General features: G+C 45.8%; 1 protein-coding gene across 1 annotated transcript; it reads right to left on the bottom strand.

Moving 5' to 3' along the window:
- Window positions 1-1,446: 1,446 nt before the first annotated feature.
- On the bottom strand, window positions 1,447-5,218 carry LOC119445023 (uncharacterized). Its single transcript, XM_049663891.1, has 3 exons — window positions 5,181-5,218; window positions 1,894-3,719; window positions 1,447-1,577 (listed from the first exon to the last, which is right to left on the bottom strand). Exons 1-3 carry the CDS (start codon window positions 5,187-5,189, stop codon window positions 1,490-1,492), a joined length of 1,923 nt encoding a protein of 640 aa, XP_049519848.1. The 5' UTR covers window positions 5,190-5,218; the 3' UTR covers window positions 1,447-1,489.
- Between the last annotated feature and the right edge of the window lie 22,096 nt (window positions 5,219-27,314).

Below are 27,314 nucleotides of genomic sequence, written 5' to 3'. Positions count from 1 at the left end.
CAAAAGTATTGCGCTTCACAGTGCTTCAGAGCTTTTTCTGCACAACTAGAATAAACGTAGTTTGTATGTCTTAAAATACAGCATAATCAAAGCAAAAGTACTTGACAGGAAGAGCGATACCTTCAAATCCTAACCCTCGAAAAAAGTTAGCACAATCCTGCTGTAATCTTTTTTGAGGGCGTACTGTCTGTTAGATTAGTTAGACGACTGTTGAGTCGTAGCACACTTGTAGATTAATATAGCGGCTAGGAAACCCTCTACAATTTAAACAAATTCTCGGATTTTACGTGCCAGTAGTACGATCTGATTATGAGGCACACGCCGGAAAGGGGAGGGGTGAGACGCCGGAATAATTTGGACCACCTGGGTTTCTTTAATGCGCACCTAAAACTGGATACACGAGCGTTATTGCATTCAAGCCTCCATCGAAATGCAAAAATGGATAGTCACATACACAATTCAAAATTTACCTGACAGTGGTCCAATCCTACAAAGTTGGCTTCCTTTTCCTTTTGAACTTTATGTAATGACAAAGAGTGCGCAAGTAGCACTCTCTATGAACTTTGAAGAACATGGAGAATCAGCTTCTGATGCTGATTCTACCGACTTCAACACAGCTTTATGTTGTGAAAGTCTTGTGACCAAGCAGCTAGAGACATTGTCTTCAAAGAGAGTAACGAAAAATGAAAGCCATCTAACTTAAGAGCAGCGACATGTCCCCTGGCCCCAAACAATCAGTTGTGAACTTATGACTGCCGTGTGCAAATTTCAAGCTGGAACTGTCCACTTTAGTCCATCGTAATTAGGTATGAGCCTGTGTGACTACTCCACGGCGTGGCCATCTACAGTACCCAATTTAAATGAACTCCTCGGAAACTGTACCGTAATCACTGTCAACGTCGGAACGAGAAATAGAAAGCAGAAAGAGCACCAATGCCACAATCTATTTTAATTGAAGCTTTCCTTAAGCGGCTAATCACACTTTCTAAATTAGCCTTTCTCGTTCCCACGTCTTTGGCGTAAAGGAAACTTGCGCGCGCATGTGCCCACGCGAAGCCCTGCAACGCCGTGCGACACACGCGGTGATTATCTTAAAGAGCAAGTTAGCGTTGGCGTGAAAGAAGTATGCGTGCAATTGTGGCCTAATGGTTAGAGCATCAGGTTGCTGTGCCATGGTTCAATACCACCTTAAGGCACGTGATTAATTTTCTAAAATTATGAGTTGCCTGGCCCGAAAGCAAGAGGCACCCAGCAGCCACGCTCATGAAAGTCCGGTAAGGGTTCACAATTAGCCTGAGCATGGTCTCAATATAGACCAAACCCTATGGAGAGGCTCACCGCTGACAGGTGCGCATGACAGCTCGGTGCGCCCCTCGAGAAGCAGCAGTCCTGCTCACACAGGCGTTACCGGGAGTGTAGAAATGGCGGTCGAAAAACGTAAATATTACATAAAGCATTTTATTGTCCATAAAATTTGAATATTGTAGCTCTAGGTTTCATATTGCTTATTACAGTCTTCCAACAACGAAGATAACAACGATGACTCAGTGTTCTTCCGTTTTCTTTTCAGGTCCTCTCTGAAACAAAAGAACATTCAATGTGAGTATGGGCAAACTTACAAGTGTCAAAGACTTCAGCTTAAGATTTCCCTCAGTATACATCTGAGTGGATCATGACTAGATGTGTGCATGCGGTGCCCATTGCTTAATTGCGAACACAGTAACCTGCTACAAGGTGTTATTGCTGCTAAGTCAAATCAACAATGCACTTATGACACTCTGTATAGAATGAAAGGCGAAGACACGATGTCACCATTGAGCAAGTAGACGTGTTGGCATGTTTCATTCATCTTGTGTTAAGTAAGTAATGCAGCCCATAACGTTGGAAACTTACACTTCTTCTTGTGCAGCTTGGCGACGTAGTTGAAAGCGTCGAGCCCGTATCCGTAGTTGTGGCCGTAGACCGGCAGGCCGTGGGAGTATCCGAGAGCTCCGACTCCGTAGCCGAAGGTCGGGGCATGAGAAATGGTCGCCAATGGAGCGTGGGCCTACAGCGGTAGCCACGGGGCTGGTGTGGACGGTGTGCTGCTCGCTGACGTGGAAGGGGTCAACCTTGGTCACTCGGGAGACAGCGGTGGCAACGTGAGCCGTGGTCACGGCAGGGGCGGCGTGGACGGCGGTCACGGTGGGGGCAGCGTGGACAGCGGTCACAGTGGCGGCTGGAGCGGCGGCCACAAGAGTTGGGGCAGCCTGATACACGCGAGTGACGGCAGGTGCGGTGCGGTAGGAGGCATAATTGGTGAGGGCTGGCACGCCGTGGATGGTGGTGGCGACGGCTGGGGTGGCGGCCAGGACAGGGCTGCTCTGGTAATAACGCGCGATGGCGGGAGCGGTCTGGTAGGTGGCGAACTTAGTGGCCACGGTCGCTGGGGCGGCGTGGACAGCGGTGGCAACTGCTGGAGCACTCTGGTAGACGCGGGTCACGGCCGGGGCGGTGTGATAGGTGGCGACGGCTGGAGCGGACTGGTACACCTTAGTGAATCCGGAGGTCACGGCTGGAACGGCGTGGACAGCGGTAGTGACGGCTGGAGCAGCAGCGACGACCGGAGCACTCTGGTACACACGGGTCACAGCTGGAGCGGTGCGGTAGGTGGCAACGGCTGGAGCGGACTGGTACACCTTAGTGAATCCGGAGGTCACAGCTGGGACGGCGTGGACAGCGGTGGTGACGGCTGGAGCAGCAGCGACGACCGGAGCACTCTGGTACACGCGGGTCACAGCTGGAGCGGTGCGGTAGGTGGCAACGGCTGGAGCGGACTGGTACACCTTAGTGAATCCGGAGGTCACAGCTGGGACGGCGTGGACAGCGGTGGTGACGGCTGGAGCAGCAGCGACGACCGGAGCACTCTGGTACACGCGGGTCACAGCTGGAGCGGTGCGGTAGGTGGCAACGGCTGGAGCGGACTGGTACACCTTAGTGAATCCGGAGGTCACAGCTGGGACGGCGTGGACAGCGGTGGTGACGGCTGGAGCAGCAGCGACGACCGGAGCACTCTGGTACACGCGGGTCACAGCTGGAGCGGTGCGATAGGTGGCGACGGCTGGAGCGGACTGGTACACTTTAGTGAATCCGGAGGTCACGGCTGGAACGGCGTGGACCGCGGACGAGACGAAGGGAGAGGTGTGGTACTGGCGGGTGATGACAGGGGCGGTCTGATAGGTGGCGTACGCTGGGCTAGCCGCGACGGTAGCCAAGGCTGGTGCTGCCAGCTTGGTCACCTTAGAGACAGTGGTGTAGGCGGGAGCGGCGACCACGGGAGCGGACTGGAAGTAGCGGGTGACAGCCGGAGCAGTCTTGTACGTGGCGTAAGAAGGCACAGCCGCGACGGCGGCCGTCACAGCGGGAGCACCGTGGTACGTCGTGACAGTCGAGTGACCCGAACCGACAACTGCAGCGGTCTTGTAGGCCGCCGTTGCCAGGGCTGGAGCAGCGTGGTACGTCGCGACGGCAGGGCCGGCGTGGTACGCCGCGATGGCTGGGCCGGCATGGTATGCTGCGACGGCTGAACCGGCGTGGTAGGCCAAGGGCGAGGAGACCACGGCCGAAGTGGCTGGTACAGCGTACGACGAGCCGTACGGCAAGCCGTATCCCACGTGGTACCCGGAGAGTCCGGCAGCAAAAGTGCTGGTGGCCAGAGCCAGAAGCAGGGAAGCCTGAATCTGCGAATTAACAGGTTAGGATGGTTAGGATATTAGTGTTAATCTTTTAATATCGTGAGCAACAGGAAAGGCAAGAGTTCTGGCAAATGATATTTAGATTACCGCTACTGAAATAAACTAAGCTCGTATGGCGTGGCTAGGTTGCTGTACTACTCTACACACAGACTGTTCGGCAACTGACGAAAACTTAGCGTAATCCTGCATTCGCATGATGCACTTATGCGCTACTATATGTTCACTATTACGACCGTCCGGTAATGGGGCAGGAATACGAACAAGAATGCGATTTTGTCGCATGTTGTTCACATAGGTTGGAAACGTTGGGCGGGATGGGATTATAAGTTGTAGAACATACAGAACGCAGTATTAAGCCCCGGTTAAATGACATGACAGTGTTTCCGGCAGAATTTGTATTGGGTTATAAGTGGAACAGAATAATTGCCAGCTAAGGTGGCAGTCATGGACGACCATCTGAATTTTTGTGGCGTGAGAGCTGAAGAGTTTGGAGGAGGTCCGCCATTTTCATTTTGTAGGAATGCATAAATTGAACCGGCTGTACAGATGCCTGACGCATCCAGTTCCGCTGCGACAAAGTGTTTGTGAGTTCCTAAAGGAAGGTATATTGGAATAAGCTTTAAATGAAAGGCACTTCTTAAAAATAATGCCTGTGGCCATCTTTGTATGACCAGATAGTAGCATTTCTCTTTCACGGTGCGTGATTACAGACTTAGTGCAAAGGCGCTTTTTTATGTTATTGTCGCCTCGTTCTCTCTCTTTATTGCATCCATTGTTCAAGTTTATAGCGGTACATTTGCAACTACATTATAAATTCCCAGGGCTCCGCTCTGAAACATTCATACAAAGTTTTCGAACAAATAAACCGAGTTACATTTAAGCTAACTAATTACAACAAACAATTAGAGTTAACTTCGGCTCAGATGTACCTTACCTCAGATTTACCTTACCAAAATCCTAATAGCTTCGTACTCTGCCAAATCCGCATGCCGCTATACATTTTGCATGCCGCGATGACATTTTCGGTAGGCATCATCACTTCCAAAGACACTTTGCTGAGGGCAACCTCTTGACAGGAAAAGCTTGAGGTCCACATTTCGAGAGCAAATATAGTACTGACAGCTGCTTTTGCCTGAGTAACTGTCATTTGAAATAGTTTTCGTAAGCCAAGGAGCATGTTTGGACTAGCTGGTTGGTAATTTTTGTAAGCCAATCAGAGTACCTTCATTCCAAATCGGCACAATTGAGCACACTTAATCGATTGGGGATAGCAAGATGTCTTAAAAATAGAGCTGAATAAGAGATTAGGAGGTAGTTTATAGCAACAATTTGAGTAATCAATGCTCCAATGTCATAATACTGCACTTCGCGCCCCTTTGTATCATTGCAAATAAAGATGGACAGTCGCGCTTGAATCAGGAGCGGAGTACTTGGCCCGATACTCACTGCGATCATGGTTGCTTGTTGGTAGACGAAGTGTGAGATCGCCGGTGCTGCAGTGTGGGCAGTCCGTCCCTTATATACTCCCGATCGAAGCTCAGTCGAGAGAGAAAGTTGTTTCTCTCGGGAATTTTTTTTCTCGCACGCAAATGCTCGTAAACATACGAGAAGAGGAAAAAAATAAAGCGCAGAAATCTGGCTGGCATCAGAATCCACCTGATAGACGTTTACCCTTCATCAGATGGTGTCGACGACATCGTAAAGAAAACGAACTAAAATTCATGCTGTAACAGTGCACGGTGAAAGAGCGCGTTTCTGAAAGCTCAAAGCAGTGTTTCCCGAGCGTATTTTCGAGAAAATAAAATTCTAAATGCCTCAGCACTTCGTGCGAATTGAAGACATAAACAGAGAACGAAGAAAAAGAAACGCAATAAAATGCGTTCTTTTTGGCATGTGGCACAGTGGTCACTAGCTTGACTTACGCTCTTCGTTTCGAAGGCTATCCTCAAAATTCCTATGTGTAGCATTCGAAAACGCCCAGAGCAGCATCGGCGGAAAGAAAAAAAAACGCAATACCAAAACAAAATCCAAGAAGAAAACGAACATTTGAGCGTAAATTGTTGTCGAGTAGCCGGAGCTCATCAAAATTCAGTTCATTCGCGCAGCACTCGCCGCTAAAACAAGTACGCCACGCGCTACTCAGTTATACCAAGACGTTGTGTAATGCCACGTGAGCGATGGCGGCTTTTGAACTTAGAGACGTCCCAGCTGCTCGTGGAAAACGCATTCAATTAGCTCTTGTCTTTACGGAGCTGCCATCCTCGAGTTTTTTTCACAGTATATTTCCCGTGATTTATAAGCCAAGCGCTGTTTACTTCGCAAGCAGCTCCGATTGCGATTTGTCTTCGCTATATACAAAAAAAGCACTGCCTGTACTGACGATAAAACAACTGATCTGCAAGCGATAACTCAGCCTAAAAGATGTCGGTGGTGCTGTTGTTTTCTCTGTACAACATGATACATACGACCCACCACAGCATGATAATTCCGGATACAGCTATCAGTGGTTCGCTGTTATTAATTTTGATCAATGGCTGGCAAGACCGCCCCCTGTGAGATACATCCGCGATCTCCGATAACACGCTTTGTCGCTTTGTTTGAGTCGAAGACCACAGGGGTTTAATGCTAGCACCATTGTTTTGTGTCAGAATTTCCTAAGTTGTTTTTGATAGTATGAGATATTAACGAAACGCAGTCAATAACAGCTCCTAAACAACATTTGACGTAAAGGCCCGGGAATTAATTATACGAATGCACCGATCTGCTGATTATTTTCACATTAATGGTTCGCGCAACGATGAACAGTTATTCTGTTGGGGCATGTTTACAGATATCAAATGAATACTTAGGGTCTGTTTTGAATGAGAAATTGAATATTCATTCGTAAGAGTGAATTCACTTTTGTAGCTTTCCACTGAAGCTAATTCCTGTTTTTTTTCTCGTCTTTTTCTTCTTCTTTTTTTTTTTGAGACAGCGTCCCTGCTTTGATTGCTTTGTCATTGGTTACAAGAAATCAACACAAGAACAGCGAGTACTTGAAAAAAAAAACATCTTTTGAAGAAAAGTGTGGTTGTAGCATTAATTTGAGAAAAAAAAGGCGAATTCCACGCATATGTGTGAATCGGTTATAAGCAATCGAAGGTTTCGTTCATATGTATTGAAATGTATTTAGTTCACCTCTTCAATTCTATATAGCCCAATACTCCTCGCTAAATGCACGCTCTGGTGCCATTCTGATCAGCTAACTTTTTTTTTCTTAACACTAGGCTGCTTCTGACGCCGACTTGTTCACTCCTTGCCTCTCGTTCTGCTTGTTTATTCGGGACCCTACGAAGTGGCACATACCCGTCTGCGTTAGGAATTTGACGTTCCGCCACAAGAACAAGCAAGTCTACCACACGCGGGAAGTGAAAAGGGGAAATGTACTTGACAGAATCTCGTGAATGCCAGCAAGTTCCACAGTAAACTACTACTGAAGAATTAAGTCAGCGCACTCTAAACTCCACTGTAGTAGCCTTCTCATACTTACAACGCACTTGTGGTGACTGTTTGAGCTGTTTGAATTGTATATTGATGATTCATAACTAGATATTTGAGTTCAAGTAATGCGGGAGTGGTTTTATTAAATCAATCGAAGTTGTTGCTGTGTAACATGGAAAGTATGGAAGTACTGCAAAAGGCTTTTAATGCAAAGTATGCTTTGGCTCATCCCAGGCACTTCGCGGTATTTAAGTAGGTTTATGCCTCGCATTCTTTCGGGCCTCTTTCACAACAACAACAACGACGACTACAACAACAAATGCAGATTCGAAGAACATCTTGGAATCTATGTGAAGCGAAACTTTCACGCAGATTGTAAATGATATAAAACTGGTAATCTTTTCAAACGCGTTTTCCAGCATAGCGATTGCCATGTTTGGAGGGCAAATCAGCAAGACACGCAAACCCTTTCAGGCGACTCACGTGATCTATGCCACCGCAGATTACACGGCATACTGCGCCCAACCTATTTTGCGAACTAAACTGAGCCGGAATGAAGTTGAGGTATAGTTGAACCAGAACCGAACAGGTACTTTTTTCTGTTCGACACCCTTTCAATGACGCAAAGTGGTTCGTGGGAGAGAATAAAAATATGCAGATCTAACCCCCACATTATAATCTATGTGAACCGAAGCTTTCGTCAAGCCGTTAATATAATTCTACAAATTTTCCCATTTGATTCCTGCATCTTTGGCGTCGAGGAATCTGGCAAGTGCATCTGCTGTAGCGTCCCCTTGCTACGGATTGTGACAAATCTCATATAGAATTGTGTTTGTTCATTTATTCTTATATATTTTACATGTAGCGGCCACTTCTTGACCATTCTCCCGTTGTGGGTATGTGTCAGATTACGGAAATGACAATGATCATCAACACGTGGCAATTATCTCAATGACCTAGTTGGCGTTGGCACAATATGGGCAGTCGTCATCTATATGAAAGGGAAGAACTAATTTTTTTCAAAAGTCCAGAGGGGCTAAACACACATGCACTCTTAAAAAGTGCTTAATGATACTAAAAGGTCATCAGGCAAACTTACTAAGTATCAAGTTCCTAGATTTGAACCAGTTACACGAGTTGTTGTAATTTTAAAATATCGCTGTTCCCTTGCCAATCCTTCGCTGTGGGCATGTGCCATTGTACCACCGCTTCTTGGCCAGTATATATATATGGAAACGCCGTGATTAGTCCACGCGCTTTAAACCTAACTTAAACGCTACTCATAACTTGCCCCCTACTTCACACAAATACAAACAAGATGCCTTGCTTTGTTCCCCGAGTACACCGGGGAAACCTACTACGATCCTCATATAATGCATAAAAATATTGAGAAAGCGATGGTTCCGTATTATTTGCCACGGACACATTTCGCCACACATAACACCTAGCAGGACCACTCTTTCCATCAAATATAAACTATAGTCAACACTTTTTTTCAAAATAATGCTTTAACAAGTAAAAATAAAATGTTATCTCTGGACGTCACCCTCGCGTGCAACCAAAATAATAAGTTGTCGCTCTTTTCGCGTGAGCTCATAGCGCGTAGTCCTTTTGTTATATAAACCATCTGACCAAACGCTTGATTGTTTGACAAACCATTTTTCAAACTGGAGTGTGGGCCAGCACCATCCGGTTGTGCTGAAATAAGCGGCAGCAACCAAGGACACGAAGTCCCTGGACGTGTCAGTCACGGTTCAAAGGGCTGCCGTGAAAGGTCTACAGTGTAGTTGTCGGGCCATCGCCAGAAGATATGGGCAAGCCTACTCAAACTGGAGACTGGTGCTCGAACTAGTGATTACTTTTGGCTCGATTTACTTATTTCTGTTTACTTTTTTCAGAATGCCGATGCTGGCGACCACGTGATGGGGGTGGTGGGGGTGTTCTAATAGGCAATGTTTTCTACGCCTGCTTATCACCACGTTGACATCCTGCCTCGTGCTTTAAATTGATATCTTTGTGTACCTAAATTCAACTATAGCGCAAGACAGCGGCGCTTTCTTGAAGTCGTCTTAACTGCATTTAGAACTAGTAGGTCATTTCAGTTGGGACATAAAGGCTACTGTGGTCTTCTTGCGCATTATATTCTGCAGTTTTTCTGACCAACTCGGCAAGCGATCCGGCGTCTTTGAGGTATTGTGCTTTTATTTCACCCGATTGTTCCAGAAGTCCCTCAGTGAAATAGGACATGCCTGATGATTGGAAATTAGCGCGAGTCGTGCCCATACATAAGAGTGGTGTGCGAAACTCCGTTCAGAACTATAGGCCCGTTTCCTTAACTAGTATTACCTGCAAAATTATGGAGCACGTAATATACAGTTGCGTTATGGCCCATTTAACTAAACATAATCTCCTAAGCCCCAGACAACATGGTTTCAGGCGTGGTTTATCTTGCAATACACAATTTGTAGAGTTTATACATGATTTAGCCTCGGCAATTCATAAGCAACAAGTTGTGGACTGCGTTTTCTTAGATTTCCGTTAAGCATTTGATGTAGTCGCACACAGTCTCCTATTCTCAAAATTAAAAGCTTATAACTTGGATGGTCAAGTAATAGCGTGGATTGCTGAATATTTGTCATTGCGGAAACAGGCTGTTGTTCTGAACGGTATATCTTCACAATATGCATCAGTTACGTCGGGAGTTCCCCAAGGCTCAGTGTTGAGGCCACTATTGTTTTTGTTGTACATTAATGATATTTCAATTGGTATACAGTCTTGATTCAGGATGTTTGCCGATGATTGTGTTGTTTACAGAGTCGTAGATTCCATTTCCGATTCACAAATCCTACAAGTTGACTTAAATACTATAGCAGACTGGTGTGTGCGTTGGGATATGTCATTAAATATAAATAAGACTGTTCACGTCACCTTTACAAGAAAACGAGCTAATCATCCGTAGAGGTATAGAATTAATGATTTTACTCTGAACATAAGCAAGGAATTTAAATATCTAGGCGTCTTTTTTACTTCTGACTTACGATGGAACAAGCATGTTAACTATATTGTAAATAAGGCAGCATCAGTTTTGGGATTCTTGCGGCGCAATTTTAGTCATTTACCGAGTAACTTAAAAACGCAGCTGTATTTCAGTCATGTACGTTCAATACTTGAATATGGATGTGTTTGTTGGGACCCACACACATCTGAGCTTATAAATAAATTAGAAAAAATCCAGAATAGGCCAGTTAGATTTGTTCTTGGTAACTATAGTCGACAGCTTAGCATGACAGAAAGCAAACATAAACTTAAATGGCAAGAGCTGAAGGATCGTAGAAGGCATATCAGATTAAAATTTTTCCACGATATTTATTATTCTAAAACAGCCATAAACCGCGAACAATATATCCAGGCACCACACTACATATCTAAGCGACTGGACCACTGTTTGAAGGTCAGGGAATTTTCTTGTAGGGGTGACGTTTTCCGTTATTCTTTTTTTGTTAGAACTGTTCGAGATTGGAACAGTTTGCCATCGCGCATTGTATACATCACAGAAAATGATGCTTTCTTCCACGCATTGTAATTATTTTTTTCATGTATTTAGTTAAGTCTGTAACCTCCCTGCTGTAATGCCCTACGGGGCGATGCAGGTAACTAATAAATATTAAAAAATAAAAATAAAAATAAGTATCTTAGCCTACCACTGGGGGCAAACCAGACATTCTTGCAAAAATTCCTACCGTCGTGCTCACCAAAGCAGAGACACTGTACTCAATGTCGTTCGGTGAAAACACCATTGCGGAAACTTGGCCATAGTGCATTCACTAGGGGAAGGTTTTCGTTTATGATTACATTTTTCTTGGCACGCGGCCTGCACTTCGCAGTAAATCGCGTAACGTCAAAAGTGACCACGTTCGGGGCGCAAACATTTCGTGTTTTTTTTCTTCTTTCATTCTTTCTCACTTGAGAAGAAAGCCGCCCACCGGACAGGACACGTAGATTTTCAATCAGGTACTACGCGCTGAAAATGCTACAGCCTTGAAATCGTGACACACGCCGTTCTTGCCCCGACCCACTGTTTCACCACGCTGCAAATCACTCATTCGCATTCCCAGATGTCTCGTTTATAAACGAGTAATCTGGGAATGCGAATGAGTGATTTGCCGCATGAATTTGGTCTCAGCAGCTTAAATGAAACTATATTTTCATTAAGGCTGCTGAGACCACATTTACAAGCGCTCACGAGCTTCCTGTTGCACATACACCGGTATTTTGGTTATATATACTGCTTAATAAGCTTTCGACCGTGTAAACTAACTTATCAAAATTGTCCCGTGCCGGTTATTGTAAAGCATTCCTGCTATTGAGCAGTTTTCATTTATTAAGGTCTTTTACTGTGGGTCACTGCGTATTGAACTGGCGCTTTTATATAAAGGCAAGTTCAAATGGTCCTTGTACGGCGCTCTCACAATGCTACAAAACTGGCTTCCTTATCGCCGTTGGAGCCAGCTCATGTTCGTACTAAATCTTACTTGTGGTTTTACGCTAACTGAAAAAAAAGAAGGAATTGCGGGGTTTAATGCCTTGAAACTCCACAGTGGTTTATGAGAGACGCAGTATAGCGGAGGGCTCCGGATTAGTTTTCACTACCTAGGCTTCTTTACCGTACAATCAAGAGCTCAGTACACAATCGTTTTTGTATTCCTCCCTGATATAAATGCGACCGACGCGGTCGGGATCGAACCCACGACGTCGTGCCCAGCAGAGCAACGCCATATACACTGAGCCAGTCCGACAGGTTTACACTAACTTTGTAGCTCTATACAAAAGCGCTCCGATGTGGTTAGTCAAATATGCCTTGAGTCCACTTGCGTAGTCAGTGGATCCTTAAAACGACTAACTATCAACTAGAGAGCTTTAGCCAGACACACGCAGATAACGATCTCGTGATACCAAGACAACATCACATGATATGAATAACCCAGATCACAGCGCCATGTTGTTTCCCCTTCTATTCCCTTTGTCCGCGTCTGTCGCTCTGTAGCTATACCGTGAACCCAGATACCAAGAGCGCCGCCGGTAGCTACATCTTATGATGCCGTACGACACCGGAATGTGTTAATCGTGAATGTATTGTGTTAATCGTGTTTAGGGTAATGCTCAGTGTTAAGACATGCTTCGCTCGGGCATTGTCCTTCTCAATACCTGGGGCTTCAGAGCGAGAAAAGCCATAGAGGGACTACTGGACGCATCTGGACGGCGTGGTAGGTGGCTTTGAAGCCTTTGACAAAGAGTGTACATAATGCAGTACACCGTGAGAAACTCTCGCACGCGTTGAAGTAAAAACATTCGTCACAATCAGGACAGCCTTGTCCAAGTGACTTGCTTGGCAAAGCCACGTTGTTATTAGCTAGCCGACCTATCCTGCAAACTGGGCACCTTGTAGGCACCTCGCCGATCACTCCGAATAATTTGGTTGTTCTACTGAGCTCAAGAACACCAAATTCCTGCGAGAGGTAACAACACAGACCGAGATAGACGGAGCATGTCTGATTACAACAGAAAAACAGATGACAAGTGCTTGAGAACGCCGTCCTTTTATACTGAGCGATTATTTAAGAGAAAATGCTACCGATAATTGCTGTAGCTATCTTGCTTCACATATGTCAAGTGTTTCAACATGCCTTAGAGAGACGCTTTTTTTTTCAAATAAATTGTTGGAAATTGGCTATAATCGCACGTCTCCAATCTGCAGGCGTGTTTTTTTTAATTATTTTTATTCGAAGTGAAATGTTCCATCCAGCCTCTGACCATCCTTGAATGCCTTCGCAAAAAAACTTACGGCTTCCTGCGAACTCTCAGCACGCAAATAACGCTTCTAGAGGTAGGCAGCCGTACTGTGCTGCGTGGACGTATCATTAAAGGAAAAAAAAGAAAGAGAACTCGGTCTATGTAAAACACAGCTAAGGTGTGGTGCAGAAGAGGCTTATCGACTGGTACAAGGTGCTAACTGTTTTTGCCTTGATCCGCCTGACTGTAAAACAGGCCAGCCCTAAGAAAAGAAAGAATTCTTTACAGGTAATAACTTCTCAGTTCCCACCGAGCCAACGTCTAGGCTGGAGTGTAGAAACAGCCTCACTAACACTCAGCTGCTGTAGTTGGGCGTGTGAACAGGAATGGCGCGTGCTGCGGTTGCCAAGTTCTTCGTACTTGAGGCTGTGGCTCTTTTCTTTTCAATGTACTTGCGTCTTAATGTTCCCGTGCAACAGCCGAAACGTTATGATTTTAATTGTTGTTTCCTGTGGTACGTATCGTTTGGTTTACCTTCAATTACATTTCATCCTGAACAAGCAGGCTTCCGTCAGGTCTCTGATTTTGTTTACTGGCTACTTTACTTATGAGGCTGTCACCCGCAGCTGTGTAGGAACGGGCAAATACCTGCGATGTATCTCTCGGGCAAGTGAGCCGGCAAAGCACAGTTTGCTCAATAAATGTGATAACCATGGCTAGCATTCATAGAAATAGTCGTACTTTAGCAAGAGACAAAAGGGCCGGAGTACTTATACAGTGCTCATGTGCAAGGTCACTGAAACACTCCATGCTCTATGTTAAAAATTATTATATCGCAGTTTTGAAAACTTAAACGGTAATGTTATTGGCAGAAACTCGCGTCTAGCGTTAGCCAGCTCGTCCAGCCATGAGCACGCTTGTTTAAAAATAGAGAACGATGCAGTGCAGAGTGCCTTTCGCACTATCTAGCGAAGGTTATTGTGACATGACAAATTATACTTGTTGATGGGCAGCGACTGGAAGACGAGCCGCCACTAGTACTGTATATTTTCACCACTGTATTTTCACTGTGTAACGAATGCTGCTGCAGTCGTTTGGTGGCGTTGACACTGGAGACGTACTACTACAGTACTCGGCCTGCACCGCAAATATAGTTTCAGAGCAATTTGTGCATTACTTGCATCCCTGCACACCAGGAGCTTGACTCCCGCCTGTAAGCGTTCGGTCCATCTGAATGACTATTTATTCCCCACGCATTTCTGCCCGCGTCGTAAACACTTGCAACGCATTTTTTTTTTCTCCCCGTCCCAATCTCAGTGGAGAGCAACTAGCAGAATCGAATTCAGGCCGACCTCTGTCATAGATCAACACAGGGACAATGGGAGATGCCGTAGTCTGGTGGGCTCTAGATTATTCTGACCATTAGTGTCTCTTTATCGTGCACTCAAAGCATGTATAAGAGAGGTTCTGCATACCACACCCGAGAGAACCTGGCCGCAGCGGCCAGTAATCATACCTACGACTTCATGCTGAACGGCATAAACACTGAGCTATTGCCTATAGTTGCCACTGCAGTGAGTTACGTTTTACGCAAAACTTCAATGCATGATTTCACCTACTGGGAGCTGTATACGAAATCGTTTTTGGTCCGCAGCCTCAAACAGTCACACGCGAGTTCTTTTAAAAAAAGCCTTCTCGATGCCACCTTAAAAAATATGGCGCATACTTCCTAACGTTTGCTTTGAAGAGCAAGGAACCACGGTTTTTCCAGTAGTAATGGCATCAGAGATAAGGTAAAGATATCTATTGTTTTTTAGTAGTAGGCCTGTTCAGACATGTTTGCAGTGTTTTAAACATTTTATTGTGCCCATTTTTCATGTATGCACACTTTTCATGCAAAACTTGACCGGTTATTTAAGATTGAGCAACAAACACGGGCATTTTTAGCGAAAGTCGTAGTCTGGCGGTCCCAAGTCGCCAACTTCCCAACGGGTAGGTGTCCTTCCAAGCGTCTGGGATTCCCGTAGTTGCCGAGCACCAGGCCAGGAGCGCGCTTGTACCTATTTTGCCGGTAGGTACCGGGCGGCAGCACTCGTCTAACTCCCACAGCTGCGGCGGATGCTCGACTATTTCACCGGATCTGCGTTGGGAGAATGGACGTGATATTGCGTTGAGTTTGCCTAGAGCACTATGGCATTTGTTCGCCTTTCCAATGCAGCAGGTAACACAAGCTAACAAAATTTTGCGTTGCTGCTCTAATGTTCTCTCTCTGAGAGAGAGAAAGAAAGATAGAAAATCACCATGAAGGTCAGGGAAAGAAATAAAGAGCGAAATAGAAAGAAAGCAAGAGAGAAAAAAGAAAAAAAAATAGAGAGAAAAAAAGGTAGACAGAGAGAGAAAAAGAGAAAGAGAGAAAGAAATAAAGAGAGTGATAGAGGAAGAGAGGGAAAGAGAGAGAGAGAAAGAAATATATATATAGAGAGAGAAAGAAAGAAAATCTCTACGAAGGTCAGTTACTCCCGTAAAAGCTGCCTTGGCATGTTGAGCCATTTGAATAAGTAAAGTTGTAAGTACAGGCTTTTTATTTCTTTTGCAACATTTCAAGCTCGCCTTTCGCCTTCTTGATCTGCGATAGAACGATCATAGGTTTGAAAATGGCAGCAGCTATTACCGAACGATTCACGTGCTATTTACTGAAGACATCTGCAGGGCAACTGCTTTCTTTATGTTCTGTTTTTCTTCGTGCAGCTATCGCCTCCGGAGTATATATACGGCACGATTTCTCGTTCACAATCTCTTTATTTATCAAATTCAGCGGCCCTTCAGGCGACAAGCAAGCACTTACTCGCGCAAACAACTTAGTCTATTAGCATGCAAGACGCGAGAATCAGACTAACACAGTTAGCTCGTAGTAACTCATATATTTACAGAAATTTGCTTCAGCTTGTCGCTTTCGTATTGAGTTGGAAAAAATACACGAAGAAAAACGGCTGCTATCGCAAAGAGGCCAAGGCGCTTGCTAAGAAGGCGGCATCTCAATGTTCACAGCCTTGCTATTTAGGAAAGTTTTGCGCTTCGTGCGTACGTAGATTGGCACCAGATCACGTATCATAAGATGCCTGCGTGTTTTTTTGCCGGTCGGTCTAGCACCAGCGAGACTCTGCAAGGGCGACGATACTGCGCTGTACTGAGCAAGTGATTTGTTTGCAACGTGCACCGTTCTCGGCATTGGCGGCATGTATTCATCATGCCTAACTGGGTTTGATGGCATTAGAATATCTGTTAGATCACTGCTTTCCTGAAGTCGGCAGCTGGACGAGTGACCTTCCAAGGGTGAATTCCTCTGTCTCTCTGTCTCTCTCTCTCACGTATTAATGACTTCGTTTAAATGATGACCTTTCGAGGATTTGTCGCACTCGCTACTTTTAAGTAATATTTAGACCTCGGTGGCTTGATAATTATACGACGATGTTCCCAATAACACGTCAGACATATCCCTTCTTGCCAGCCCTTCGTAGAAGTCACTTGCATCAGTTCACCATAAATTAATCACAGTAGAAGTTTAAACAGTTCGAAGGCGTGCGTGCGTGCGTGCGTGCGTGCGTGCGTGCGTGCGTGCGTGCGTGCGTGCGTGCGTGCGTGCGTGCGTGCGTGCGTGCGTGCGTGTGTGTGTGTGTGTGTGTGTGTGTGTGTGTGTGTGTGTGTGTGGTGTGTGTGTGTGTGTGTGTGTGTGGTGTGTGTGTGTGTGTGTGTGTGTGTGTGTGTGTGTGTGTGTGTGTGTGTGTGTGTGTGTGTGTGTGTGTGTGTGTGTGTGTGTGTGTGGTGTGTGTGTGTGTGTGTGTGTGTGGTGTGTGTGTGTGTGTGTGTGTGTGTGTGTGTGTGTGTGTGTGTGTGTGTGTGTGTGTGTGTGTGTGTGTGTGTTGTGGTGTGTGGTGTGTGTGTGTGTGTGTGTGTGTGTGTGTGTGTGTGTGTGTGTGTGTGTGTGTGTGTGTGTGTGTGTGTGTGTGTGTCGTATGCACTCCAACCCAATTTTATTCTTCGGTAAACCTTCTCATGATCAGGTTCCCCTGTGAGTAATTGACCTAGCTAAGCGCTCCCTTTTACAGACTCTAGAGCCTGACTGGCGATCCTGAATTCTTGTTTCCTTGTCAGGTTATTGAAGACTGCCTTTTCAATGCGAAGCATTTTTTGGCGAACATTTGCTACTTTGACCGTATCTATCTATCTAGCCGCCTACGACTTTGTGCTCTCATGGTCGTTTCGTTAACTTGGTATGTACCAAAATTGACATACTATGACAAGAGTATATGACGAACATAAATGATATGTCATGACATGAATATCATGACATGCGTGTCATGTAGGTCATGACAATGACCCAGCGAGAACGTTTAACACTCAAAAACCACACAAATGGGTTCGGACGTCGGTACTAAGCGAAGGAAACACTACATGATGCTGGTAGAAGTAATAGTCATGACCATGACTCAGCAAAAATGACAATGACTGAACGAAAAAAGATTAACACTCAAAAACCACTGGAATGGGTTCGGACGTGGGCACTTAATGAAGGGAACATTAAAGGACGATGGTAGAAATCATATAGTCATGAGCATGACTCAGCAAAAATGACAATGACTCAGCGAAAAAAAGTATAGCACTCAAAAAACACTGAAATGGGTTCCGACGTGGGTACTAAGGGAAGCAAACACTAAAGGATACTGGTAGAAGTCATAGTCATGAGCACGACTCAGCAAAATGACAATGACTCAGCGTAAAAACATTAACACTCAAAAACCACTGAAATCGGTTCGGACGTGGGCACTAACTGAAGAAAACACACAAGGATGCTGCTAGAAATCATAGCCATGAGCATGACTCGCCATAAATGAAAATGACTCAGCGAAAAAGACTAACACTCAAAAACGACTGAAATGGCTTCGGACGTGGCTACTAAGTGGAGGAAAAACTAAAGGCTGATGGTTGAAGTAATAGTCGTGAGCATGGCTAAGGCTTTCGCCTTAAGGTCTCTTAGGCGTAGCTAAAGGGACTACTGAGGACTCATGACATGATTGTCATGACATGCGTGTCATGTAGGTCATGAAAGGGCCGCCTACGTCTTCGGGCTCTCATGGTCGTTTCGTTAACTTGGTAGGCTATACGCCCTTTGCTTCGCATAACATCGATTCCCACAGAGCGTGGGATCTGCCGTTTTTTTTTTTTCTTCTGCATATTAATATTCAACCCCACTCTTAAACTTCCTCGGTTAAGCTCCTCAGTGATTTGTTGTAATTCATCCCCATTGTTGCTTAACAGGACAATTTCATCTGCAAACAGAAGGTTACTGAGATATTCGCCGTTGATCCTCCGTCCTAAGCCTTCCCAGTCTAAGAGCTTGAATACTTCTTCTAAGCATGCATTGGAGATATTGTGTCTCTTTGCCTGACCCCTTTCTTGATAGGTAACTTTCTATTTTCTTGGGGAGAACAAATGCACAGCTGTGCAATCTTTGTATATATTTTCCAAGATATTCACGTATGCTTGCGGTACTCCTTGATCACGCAGTGCCTCTATGACTGCTGTTATCTCTACTGAATCAAACGTCTTTTCATACTCTATGAAAGTCATATAAAGAGGTTTACTGTACTTTGATGATTTCTCGATTACCTGATTGATGACATGGAAATTATCCGTGGTAGAATATTCCTTCTTGAAGCCAGCCTGTTCTCGTGGTTGAAGTCGTGTGTTGCCCTGACACTATTGGAAATTATCTTGGTGAATATTTTATACAATAATACAATATTGAAAGCAAGTTAATGGGCCTATTATTTTTCAATTCTCTAACGTCCCCCCTTTTTGTGGATTAGTATAACGTTGGCATTTTCCCAGCTCTCTGGTAGTCATAAAGTCGTGAGGCATTGCGTATAAAGGGCCGCAAGCTTTTCAAGTATGATATCTGATCCGTCTTTTATTAAAGTGACTGTTATTCCATCTTCTCCAGCCGCTTTTCCCCAGGTCATGTCTTGCAAGGTCCTTCGAACTTCATTGCTACTTATAGAAGGAGCCTCTGTATCCTGTTCATCATTACTTCGAATGAAAGTAGCTTGGCAGCTTTGGGTACTGTACAGGTCAGTACAGAATTCTTCCGCTTTTATTGTCATCGAAATTGCCGATGATATTACCCTGCTTATCTTTCAATGCATACATCTTACCTTGTCCTATGTGAAAGTTTTATTCTCACTGGTTTCATGTTGCGCCAATTGTTTACGGCTTCCTCAATCTTTCTCACGTTATAATTTCGAATACCCGTTACTTTCCTCTTGTTGATCAGTTTTGACAGTTCAGCAAATTATATCTCTTGAGCTGGACACTTTCATGCTTTGTCGTTTCTTTGTTAAGTCCTTTGTTACTTGGGAACGCTTACCTAGTGGTTGCTTTGGTGCCTTACCTACCCCTTCAATTGCTGCTTCTGAGATCAGCCTAGTTACGGTTTCATTCATTTCCTCTATATTAATTTCATCTTTCTGTTCTAAAGCTGCATATTTATTGGCGAGCACCAGCCTGAGTTTGTCTGCTTTTACCCTTACTGCGTCTAGGTTGGCCTGTTTCTTCTTGACTAATTTTACTATTTCTTTCTTCAAATTGAGAGAAATCCTAGACCTCACTAACCTATGGTAGCTGCACTTTACCTTACCAAACACTTCTTGCACTATGCTGGGATCTGCAGAGAGTATGAAATCGATTTCATTTGTTGTTTCTCAGTAATGAATACCTTCTTCAGTATATTCATTATTCGGAGCCTAGTTCTATCCCAGAATTCTACGAACATCTCTCCTCTAGTGTTCCTAGAATCGATGCCGTAGTTGCCAATTGCTTGTTCACCAGCCTGGTTTCCCCCCACTTTTGCATTTAAAAGGCAACTCCGGCGATTTTTTGATGTCAACGGACGTCGATGAAATTCGCTGGGTCTGTTCCACTGAATACCTCCGTCATGTCCTAAAGAAATGCAGGCTTGAGAGTTGCACAGATTCTTTACAAATTAATTTAATTTATTGCCTCGAGCACCCTACCTTACCTCCTACTCAGTTACAGGCCACATTGTGTATGACGTCAGGAATGGTCCACGAAGAGCATGCCGGGATCATGCAGACGGCAGCGACGAGAGCGTGCAGGAGTCGACGATCGTGAGCAAGTGCTTGGCGTGAGATGTTGCTGTCGCGAGAAGTCGCACTCGGCGGGGCTTCCCTACATGAAATGTGACCACGCACATCCATGAGTGTATTATTACCTATTGTTATGCTGACTCATTATTTAGCTTACGAGGTGCACCGTTTGCCTTGTATCCCAAATGGGCTGCAAGCGGAGGCCCCTTCGATACAGCATGCGTAAACAACCATCTCGTTCAGCTGCCAACAATGTCATACTTCATGACGTCGGCGTTTCCGCGAGAAAACTATGCATTCGCTAAATGAACAATCATACGCGCAATGTCCTAATCTATGTCTACTTTACGGAACACTAATTGTGTGCATGAAGAGAGAGAGAGAGAGAGAGAAGAAAGGGGAAAGGCAGGGAGGTTAACCAGATGGGAGGATCTGGTTTGCTACCCTACGCTGGGGAGAGAGCGGATGTGCATGAAGAGAATACGAAGAATGATAAGCAGGCTGCCCAACGCTTCCCTACTATGGTCTCCCGCTCGCTGTTTCCGAAGGTTTGTGGTCGCACGTATCAGCGCGACCCATGATGTAACGGTGCTTACATGCACAAAATCTGCGTGTTTTGATATGTTCTGACATTAATTGATGTCACCGATGAGCGGCTATCTCAAGCGAACGACGTACAAGTGGTCGCTGTACCTGCCGATATAAACAAATGCACCGGTGGGTGCTTTGGACGGTCAGCGGCGTTCTTGTAGGATACAAATGCGGAAAGTCGTGCTCCACATCTTACAGTGAGCATTCGAAGTGGTTCCCTGAGAGGGGTAAAACACCTAAAATAGCAAGCAGCACGTATATCAGTGGTTAGGGCTACCCTTGGTATTCATGTTGCAGCGCGATATGTTGCGCAGGGGTGCTGGCTCTAGTGGTGGAGGACGGCGATTCGTGGCTATTGAATTCGTCTGAATCATAACTGTCACTGTTTGACAGATCCGAATAGGTGGTGCAGCTTACAATGTCACCTGAAGGTCCCCGAAGGTCCGGCGCGGTCACGAATAAGCTGAGCGTCTGCTTTTCACCGGTTTCGTTCGCCCCCCGGGCGAGACTGGCATGCGTTGCGTGCCTTTCCCGCCGGGGGTACACTCGTGACGTCACACGCAGAGGTTCGCTCGGCTGCTTGCGCAGGCTTCGGTTTAGTTCTTGCGCTTTTTTGCTTATTGAAAATTATTTTCGAATTTGCGGAAGAATTCTCCTATCAGGTGCGTCACAGGAGGGTCTCGGGAACCTAAATATTTTATTAGCTTGACATGGTCAAAAAATCGCCGGAGTTGCCCTTTAAGTCGCCCATGATTACAGTATTATGAGTTCGCACGTTTCTCAGCGCTAATTCAACATCTTCATAAAACTGTTCTTTCCTCCATCATCATGATTTGAGGTTGGGGCGTAGGCTTGTACTACCTATACTGACCTCATATTCAGCTTTATTACGACGACTGCTACCCTCTCATTAATGCTATAGAATTCATCAATGTTGCCCGCTATGTCCTAATGAATTAGAAATCCTACCCTGTATTCTCTCTGATCTGGAAGGCCTCTGTGGCAGAGGGGGTAGCCGTTAGTCTACACTGCAAAAGCCTAATCAGATCTTCTAACCTCCCTAAGGCCGATAATATCACAGGCAATGCCTGATAATTCCTCAAACAGTCCTGCTAAGCTAGGCTCACTCGAGAGGGTTCGAGTGTGGAGCGTTGCCAGGTTCAGTTTCCAGTGGCGGCCTGTCCGGATCCAGAGAGTCTTGGCACCCTCTGCCGCGTCGCAGGTCAGGCCGCCGCCTTGGTCAGTTGTTCCGCAGCCGCTGGGGACTGAGGGTCATGGGTAAATTGTAGGAGTCATTATTAGGGAAGTAGCGGCCGAATACTGCACCAGGGAGGCCAATTCCTGTTCTGGTGAGGGGGTGACATTGTTGAAGCTTAGTTGGCCTTCCTAATTTGGTTGCGCCGGGACTAGTACAGTCCCACTCGCTCTCGGCATTTTTTTCTTTTTGCCGGTGTCAGGCGCCACTCCAAGCCTGAAAATGTAGTGGGCTGGAGGAGGATTGGAACTTACGACCTTCATAGTAGGAGCCCGAATTAGAAGCCCGGTGTTCTACCTTTGCTCCACGCCACCACCTAGGTAGTGGGCATTAGTAATTGTCATGATAGTGGGCACTAATATTGAAGTCTCTCGCTAGTGAGATGGCACGTACTGCTCGCATACATCCGGTGACTGAGGGTACGCATGCCGAGGCTCACAGAAGGAAACTGGCAACACTGTCAAGAAGACCAGAAAGCAGGAACAAGATACAGCAGTTGTCTGGCTCAGCGGTTGGTGCTGTGCCCATGACCCATCTTCCCGTCACATAACTCTTTTCTTTTTTTTTTCTTGCTTGGCTGTTACATACTCGTATATACCTAGCGCCTCACTAACACGTACCATATTTCTTCCTTTTTTCTGCTCGCTAACGTTTAGTTTCATGCAGTCTGCCCAGCGACACTGCCTCTCCAACCACCTCAGCGCATCTGACGTCTTCGATAGGACACACTTGAACTGTCATCCTCATTAACTTTGCCCACTTACACCATTTATCAGCTTGCGTTAGAATAAAAAACATCGGACATTACGCGTCTGCGCAAAGTCACAACCCTTTTTCTTGCTTTTTTGAAACTTATTTCGTCTTTTCTGTACGAGTAAGATACACCTTTTTTTATATACATTCCAAAAGAATTGACCATTCGAAATGCAATGTTATTGTATGACACTTCTCTCTGCAATTCTTTTTTTTTTTTTACATAAGCGTGCGCTTCACTGGCGAAAGTTCAGAAAGTAAAAAAAAAAGAAAAAAAGAAATGCTGCCGCCCTTTGTGGTTCCTCTTCTTCACTGTCGTGCTAAATACCGTTGCGAAAGAAAAGCATTGAATATCCGCCCATCTCTCGACTTTCGCATGAATCGATTTCAACGAGTCAAGACTTGCTTGTTGCAAGTTTTTTTTTTTTTTTCGTCAACAATTTTTTTTTATATTGCTCTCATCTCCTGCTTCCCATTTATGTCCTGACGCCTATAGTGGGTTAGACCATTTCACTGCGGGCCCATTGTTACGTGGAAGCATTAGGGAACAGCAGCGCATCAAGGAAAGGCGTCTCCAATCGATCAGAATGGCAGAAAAGGTAAACAGGTCATTTGTTTTGGCAACTCGAGCCCCAAGAACCTTGTCGCAAGGCCGGGTACCGTAATATGTGGCTTGCATTTCAGTTCTGAAACGTGGGCGGACAAAAGCACTGGGGCTCTTTGTGTGAGCACCGATTCGGCTATCATTCGCCCCCCCCCCCCCCCCCCGTTTCTTCCCTTCCGCCACTCTTAATAATATGCCAACAAGTTAAACGATTTCTGCCTTAACCTATATCAGACAAATTCAAGCGATCTTAGGATTCGGCATCGAGCGCTAATTAGGCCTAATCCCCGTTGGGAAAGAGCTTCGTTTTAAAATTATTAGAAGTAATTTTGACGCTGCAATTGTTCAGTCACGACGGTAATCATGGGTAGTATATAATTTTTCTGCGAATAGGCATGGATTCGTTGAACAATAAAAAAATTATTATGGGCTTACCACCCCGAAGCATCCAACAGGCTTTGAGAGTGGGTTAATTTCGGCCAGCTGGGTGTCTTTAACCTGCACGACAATCTAACCACAGGAGGGTTTTCGCATTGCACCTCCATCGAAAAGCGGATGCCGCGATTGAGAGATGAGCCCGTGACCTCGCGATCAGCAAGCTGACAAAGCGCGTTGCGGCAGCTCCATTTCTTTTTCTTTGCGCTCCCATTATGTAGCGTTCTAGCAGAGCTAAAAACAAAACTTATTTTGACAAAAGCATCAAGACGCCTTTACAGAATAGCGGAACCCCGCAGAGACCCATTAGTCACGCCAATTGCCACAACATGGACGCAGTGTCGATATTCTGTGTAATATATTAGAGAGCTTTAGCTTGTCTGGAAATTGATTAGCGTTTGCGGAATACCGGGTATACCGAAGTGATGTACGAACGCAACAGCGCTGGTAGCGAAGTGATTTTTTTTGTGTGTGTGGCGATGAGTTTATCCAGAGAGCACAAAAAACTCAACTGCAGGGACCTACCACATTATAATTTATTGCTGCGTGTAAAGCGTTGGTAGCAACGCCATAGTTAACGTTCAGTCCTTTTATGATTTTCCTGCTATACGAGAACATTCACGCGACGCAAAATCTTTTAGATGAGAAGCACCTTATGGTCGGGGCTATGTCACTCCCTCCATCCATCCGCCGTGCGGCGTCCACACCCGCACTGAGCATACGCATCCCCCTCCCCCTCCTCTCCTTGTCTCATCTCCTCTCCTCTCAGCATTCCTCCTCTCCTCTCCGGATTGTGCAACGAATGGCAACACCTGCGGCTCCGCGCGCGATAATGCGAAGCAGCTTAGGTTAGAGGCGCGATGGTAGGCGCTGCATACTTCGCTGGGGGGCGCCACTGTAGCACCCAGTAGTGACGCCAATTGCCTCAAGATGGACGAAGTGTCGATATTCTATGCATATTAGTGAGCTTTAGCTTGTCTGTAAATTGATTAGCGTTTGCGGAATACCGGGTTTACCGGAGCCATGTACGATGTTTTGTGTGTGGCGCTGAGTTTATCCAGAGAGCACACAAAACTAAGCTGCAGTGACCTACCACATTATAACTTATTGCTGGTGTAAAGCGCTGCTAGCAACGCCATCGTTAACTTTCAGTCCGTTTATGGTTTTCCTGCTATACGAGAACTTTCACGCGACGCAAAATCTTTTTGAGGCGCATTTTAGTTGGGCAAACCCCCACATGCATGATGCCGCTGCCAGATTTGATATTTAACGTCCACGGCTGCGGTACCCCGGTTATCCCTAAATGGTAGGAAATCTGCGGATATGGTAAATCTCCCAAATATCTCGTGCATAGTGTTTATGACCCTTGTCTATAAGCGCGTTATTTGTCCAGCTTGCCTGTAGACGCCCTTCATTCATATATGCACAACGATGTCGGTTTTATAGGACCTATGATGACGCCTGAGTTAAAAATGTACTTGAATAACAAGCCAGCCGTCTCTACGCCGAAGGCGTTTCAATCGTTGAACGAAGGCATCTGGGGGTTATAGGCAGTTTTCTTTTACGGTAGTAAGGAGCTAAATATGTGCCAAGAAAAAGCCGGGCACACCTGTTGAAACCTGTTAGTGATGAATCGGCAGTGGCAAGCAGTAGACACCTTGATGTCGAGGCATGTGGACGTCAGTGAAGTTTGGTTCCTTGTTGTTCTCTGATGCTTCTTTACCGCTGCTTTGTTGATGCGCTGAAGCCCGTCCGGTCAGAGATCAAACTAAAACAGACTTGTCTCGTTGCACCAGAGGTGCGCTCGTCAGAGACTGGGTTCTTGGCATCTGTGACTGTAGAAACTGGAGGAGGCTCGAAGTTGTAATAATAACGCAGCTTTCGTGCAAGAGTTTACAGGTAAGACGTAGTCACAAAGAGGACTTTTGGAACTGGCTAACAATAGGAACTTGTCCTATACGGTGGAGCCGAAGATGCATAGCACCTGACCTTAGCCCAGAACTCCCGACAAGCGTTCCGGGCGTCCTTTTAAAGACGCGGTAGTCCAACCCATGAGTCACAAACAGCCAATAGTAAGTGCACTGAAATGTATTTGGTTCGTTTCAGGCCCACTGGGTCCTACCGGGAAGGGTAACAGCCCGCCAACGCTGACAATGCAACGGTTCCTCTCCCGCATTCCAAACACAAAACGTGGAAGAACAAGCAACGTCAATCTCGTCCGCGTGGTAACAGCTACGCGTGTGCATGTCAACTAGGTGATGCACAGGGAAACAACGCTTGACGAACCATATAGTGCCAATGGGAGCCCCGCGCGCCACGTTGCAATTACGTGTTTTCAATTAGACACGCACCTACTTTCAGACAGTCAGGCCGGGTCTACGAAACACGCCGTCGTCGTTGCTGGGCTGCAGGCTCGCTACACTTCGATCCCTTACAACGTTTGTTGAGCTTAGCACGTCGCCTTAACGTGGCTGTGTTATAGTATTGCATTCCGCCATCATCATTACCACCTGACAGTTTTGCGCATGTATAGGCTCGTCCGCCCCTCCACGTGCACCCAGCTAGATAACCGCGAGCGGTGATAATGGCATAAGGGTATACTGCGCGCTACGCTAAACAATATTTAGCATATCGCGCAGAATTGGCAGCAGTCAACTCTACAAAGCTGCTGAACACAACAGTGCCCATTGCGGTCGTCGACGACTGTACATCGCAGAAGGTGAATTAATGAGTATAACAACTCTGATTGCGCAGGAAGAAGAAAAGAAGCACGATGATGACAAGAAAAAGGACGAGAAGACGGCGAGCGGATCCAAGGCTTCGCCCAGCAACCTGCCCGCTCTGCCCGTCATGCCGCTCGAGCAGATGTCCCCGGAGGAGTCAGCCGCCTGGACCAAGGGGTATTCGGTACGTCCAAGGGAGCGTTCTCGTCCGCGTGGGCGATCTTGCCCCAGGAAACCGGTGGCTGCGCAAATCCAGCTCTACATCCTGGTGCAGTAAGCGGCAAAGGAACTTTACACCAGGCGAAAATCACAGCATTGTCCGCTCATGAATAATGAATGTTATACTCGATGACAGGATACGCACAAAGGCCTGTTATTATGTCGGCTTTCGTGTGTACACTGCTTCTAATCTGCGCATAAAAAAAAGTACTTGACACAACGCAAGAGCTGCAGCTGTAGTTAACGGACGTTTTAAAGGGAAGCTTTCTTTGCGAACCCTCACGGGCAAAGAAAAATTTCTCATTAACTTTGGATTCATATTGAACAGGTTAACGAAATATGTGGAGGACACTGACATCATACCGTACAATCTGATTGGTTTCAAACCAGGCAAGATTCCATCTTGTTGAAACACAAGATTCCATCTTGTTAATCATACATCAACTGCTCTTAGCCAATCCAAAGAACACTGGAGCTCTCTTGGGGTTGGATGTCGAAAAAGCTTTTGACAGAATTAAGCATACTTGAGGTCGTTTCCGAACTGGGATTGGGCAGAAAACCCTATGA

The sequence above is a fragment of the Dermacentor silvarum genome, chromosome 3 (genome assembly GCF_013339745.2).
Source record: "Dermacentor silvarum isolate Dsil-2018 chromosome 3, BIME_Dsil_1.4, whole genome shotgun sequence".
NCBI lineage: Eukaryota > Metazoa > Arthropoda > Arachnida > Ixodida > Ixodidae > Dermacentor > Dermacentor silvarum.
Note: the sequence above shows the minus strand (reverse complement) of the source record. Positions and strands in the feature narration are given on the sequence as shown.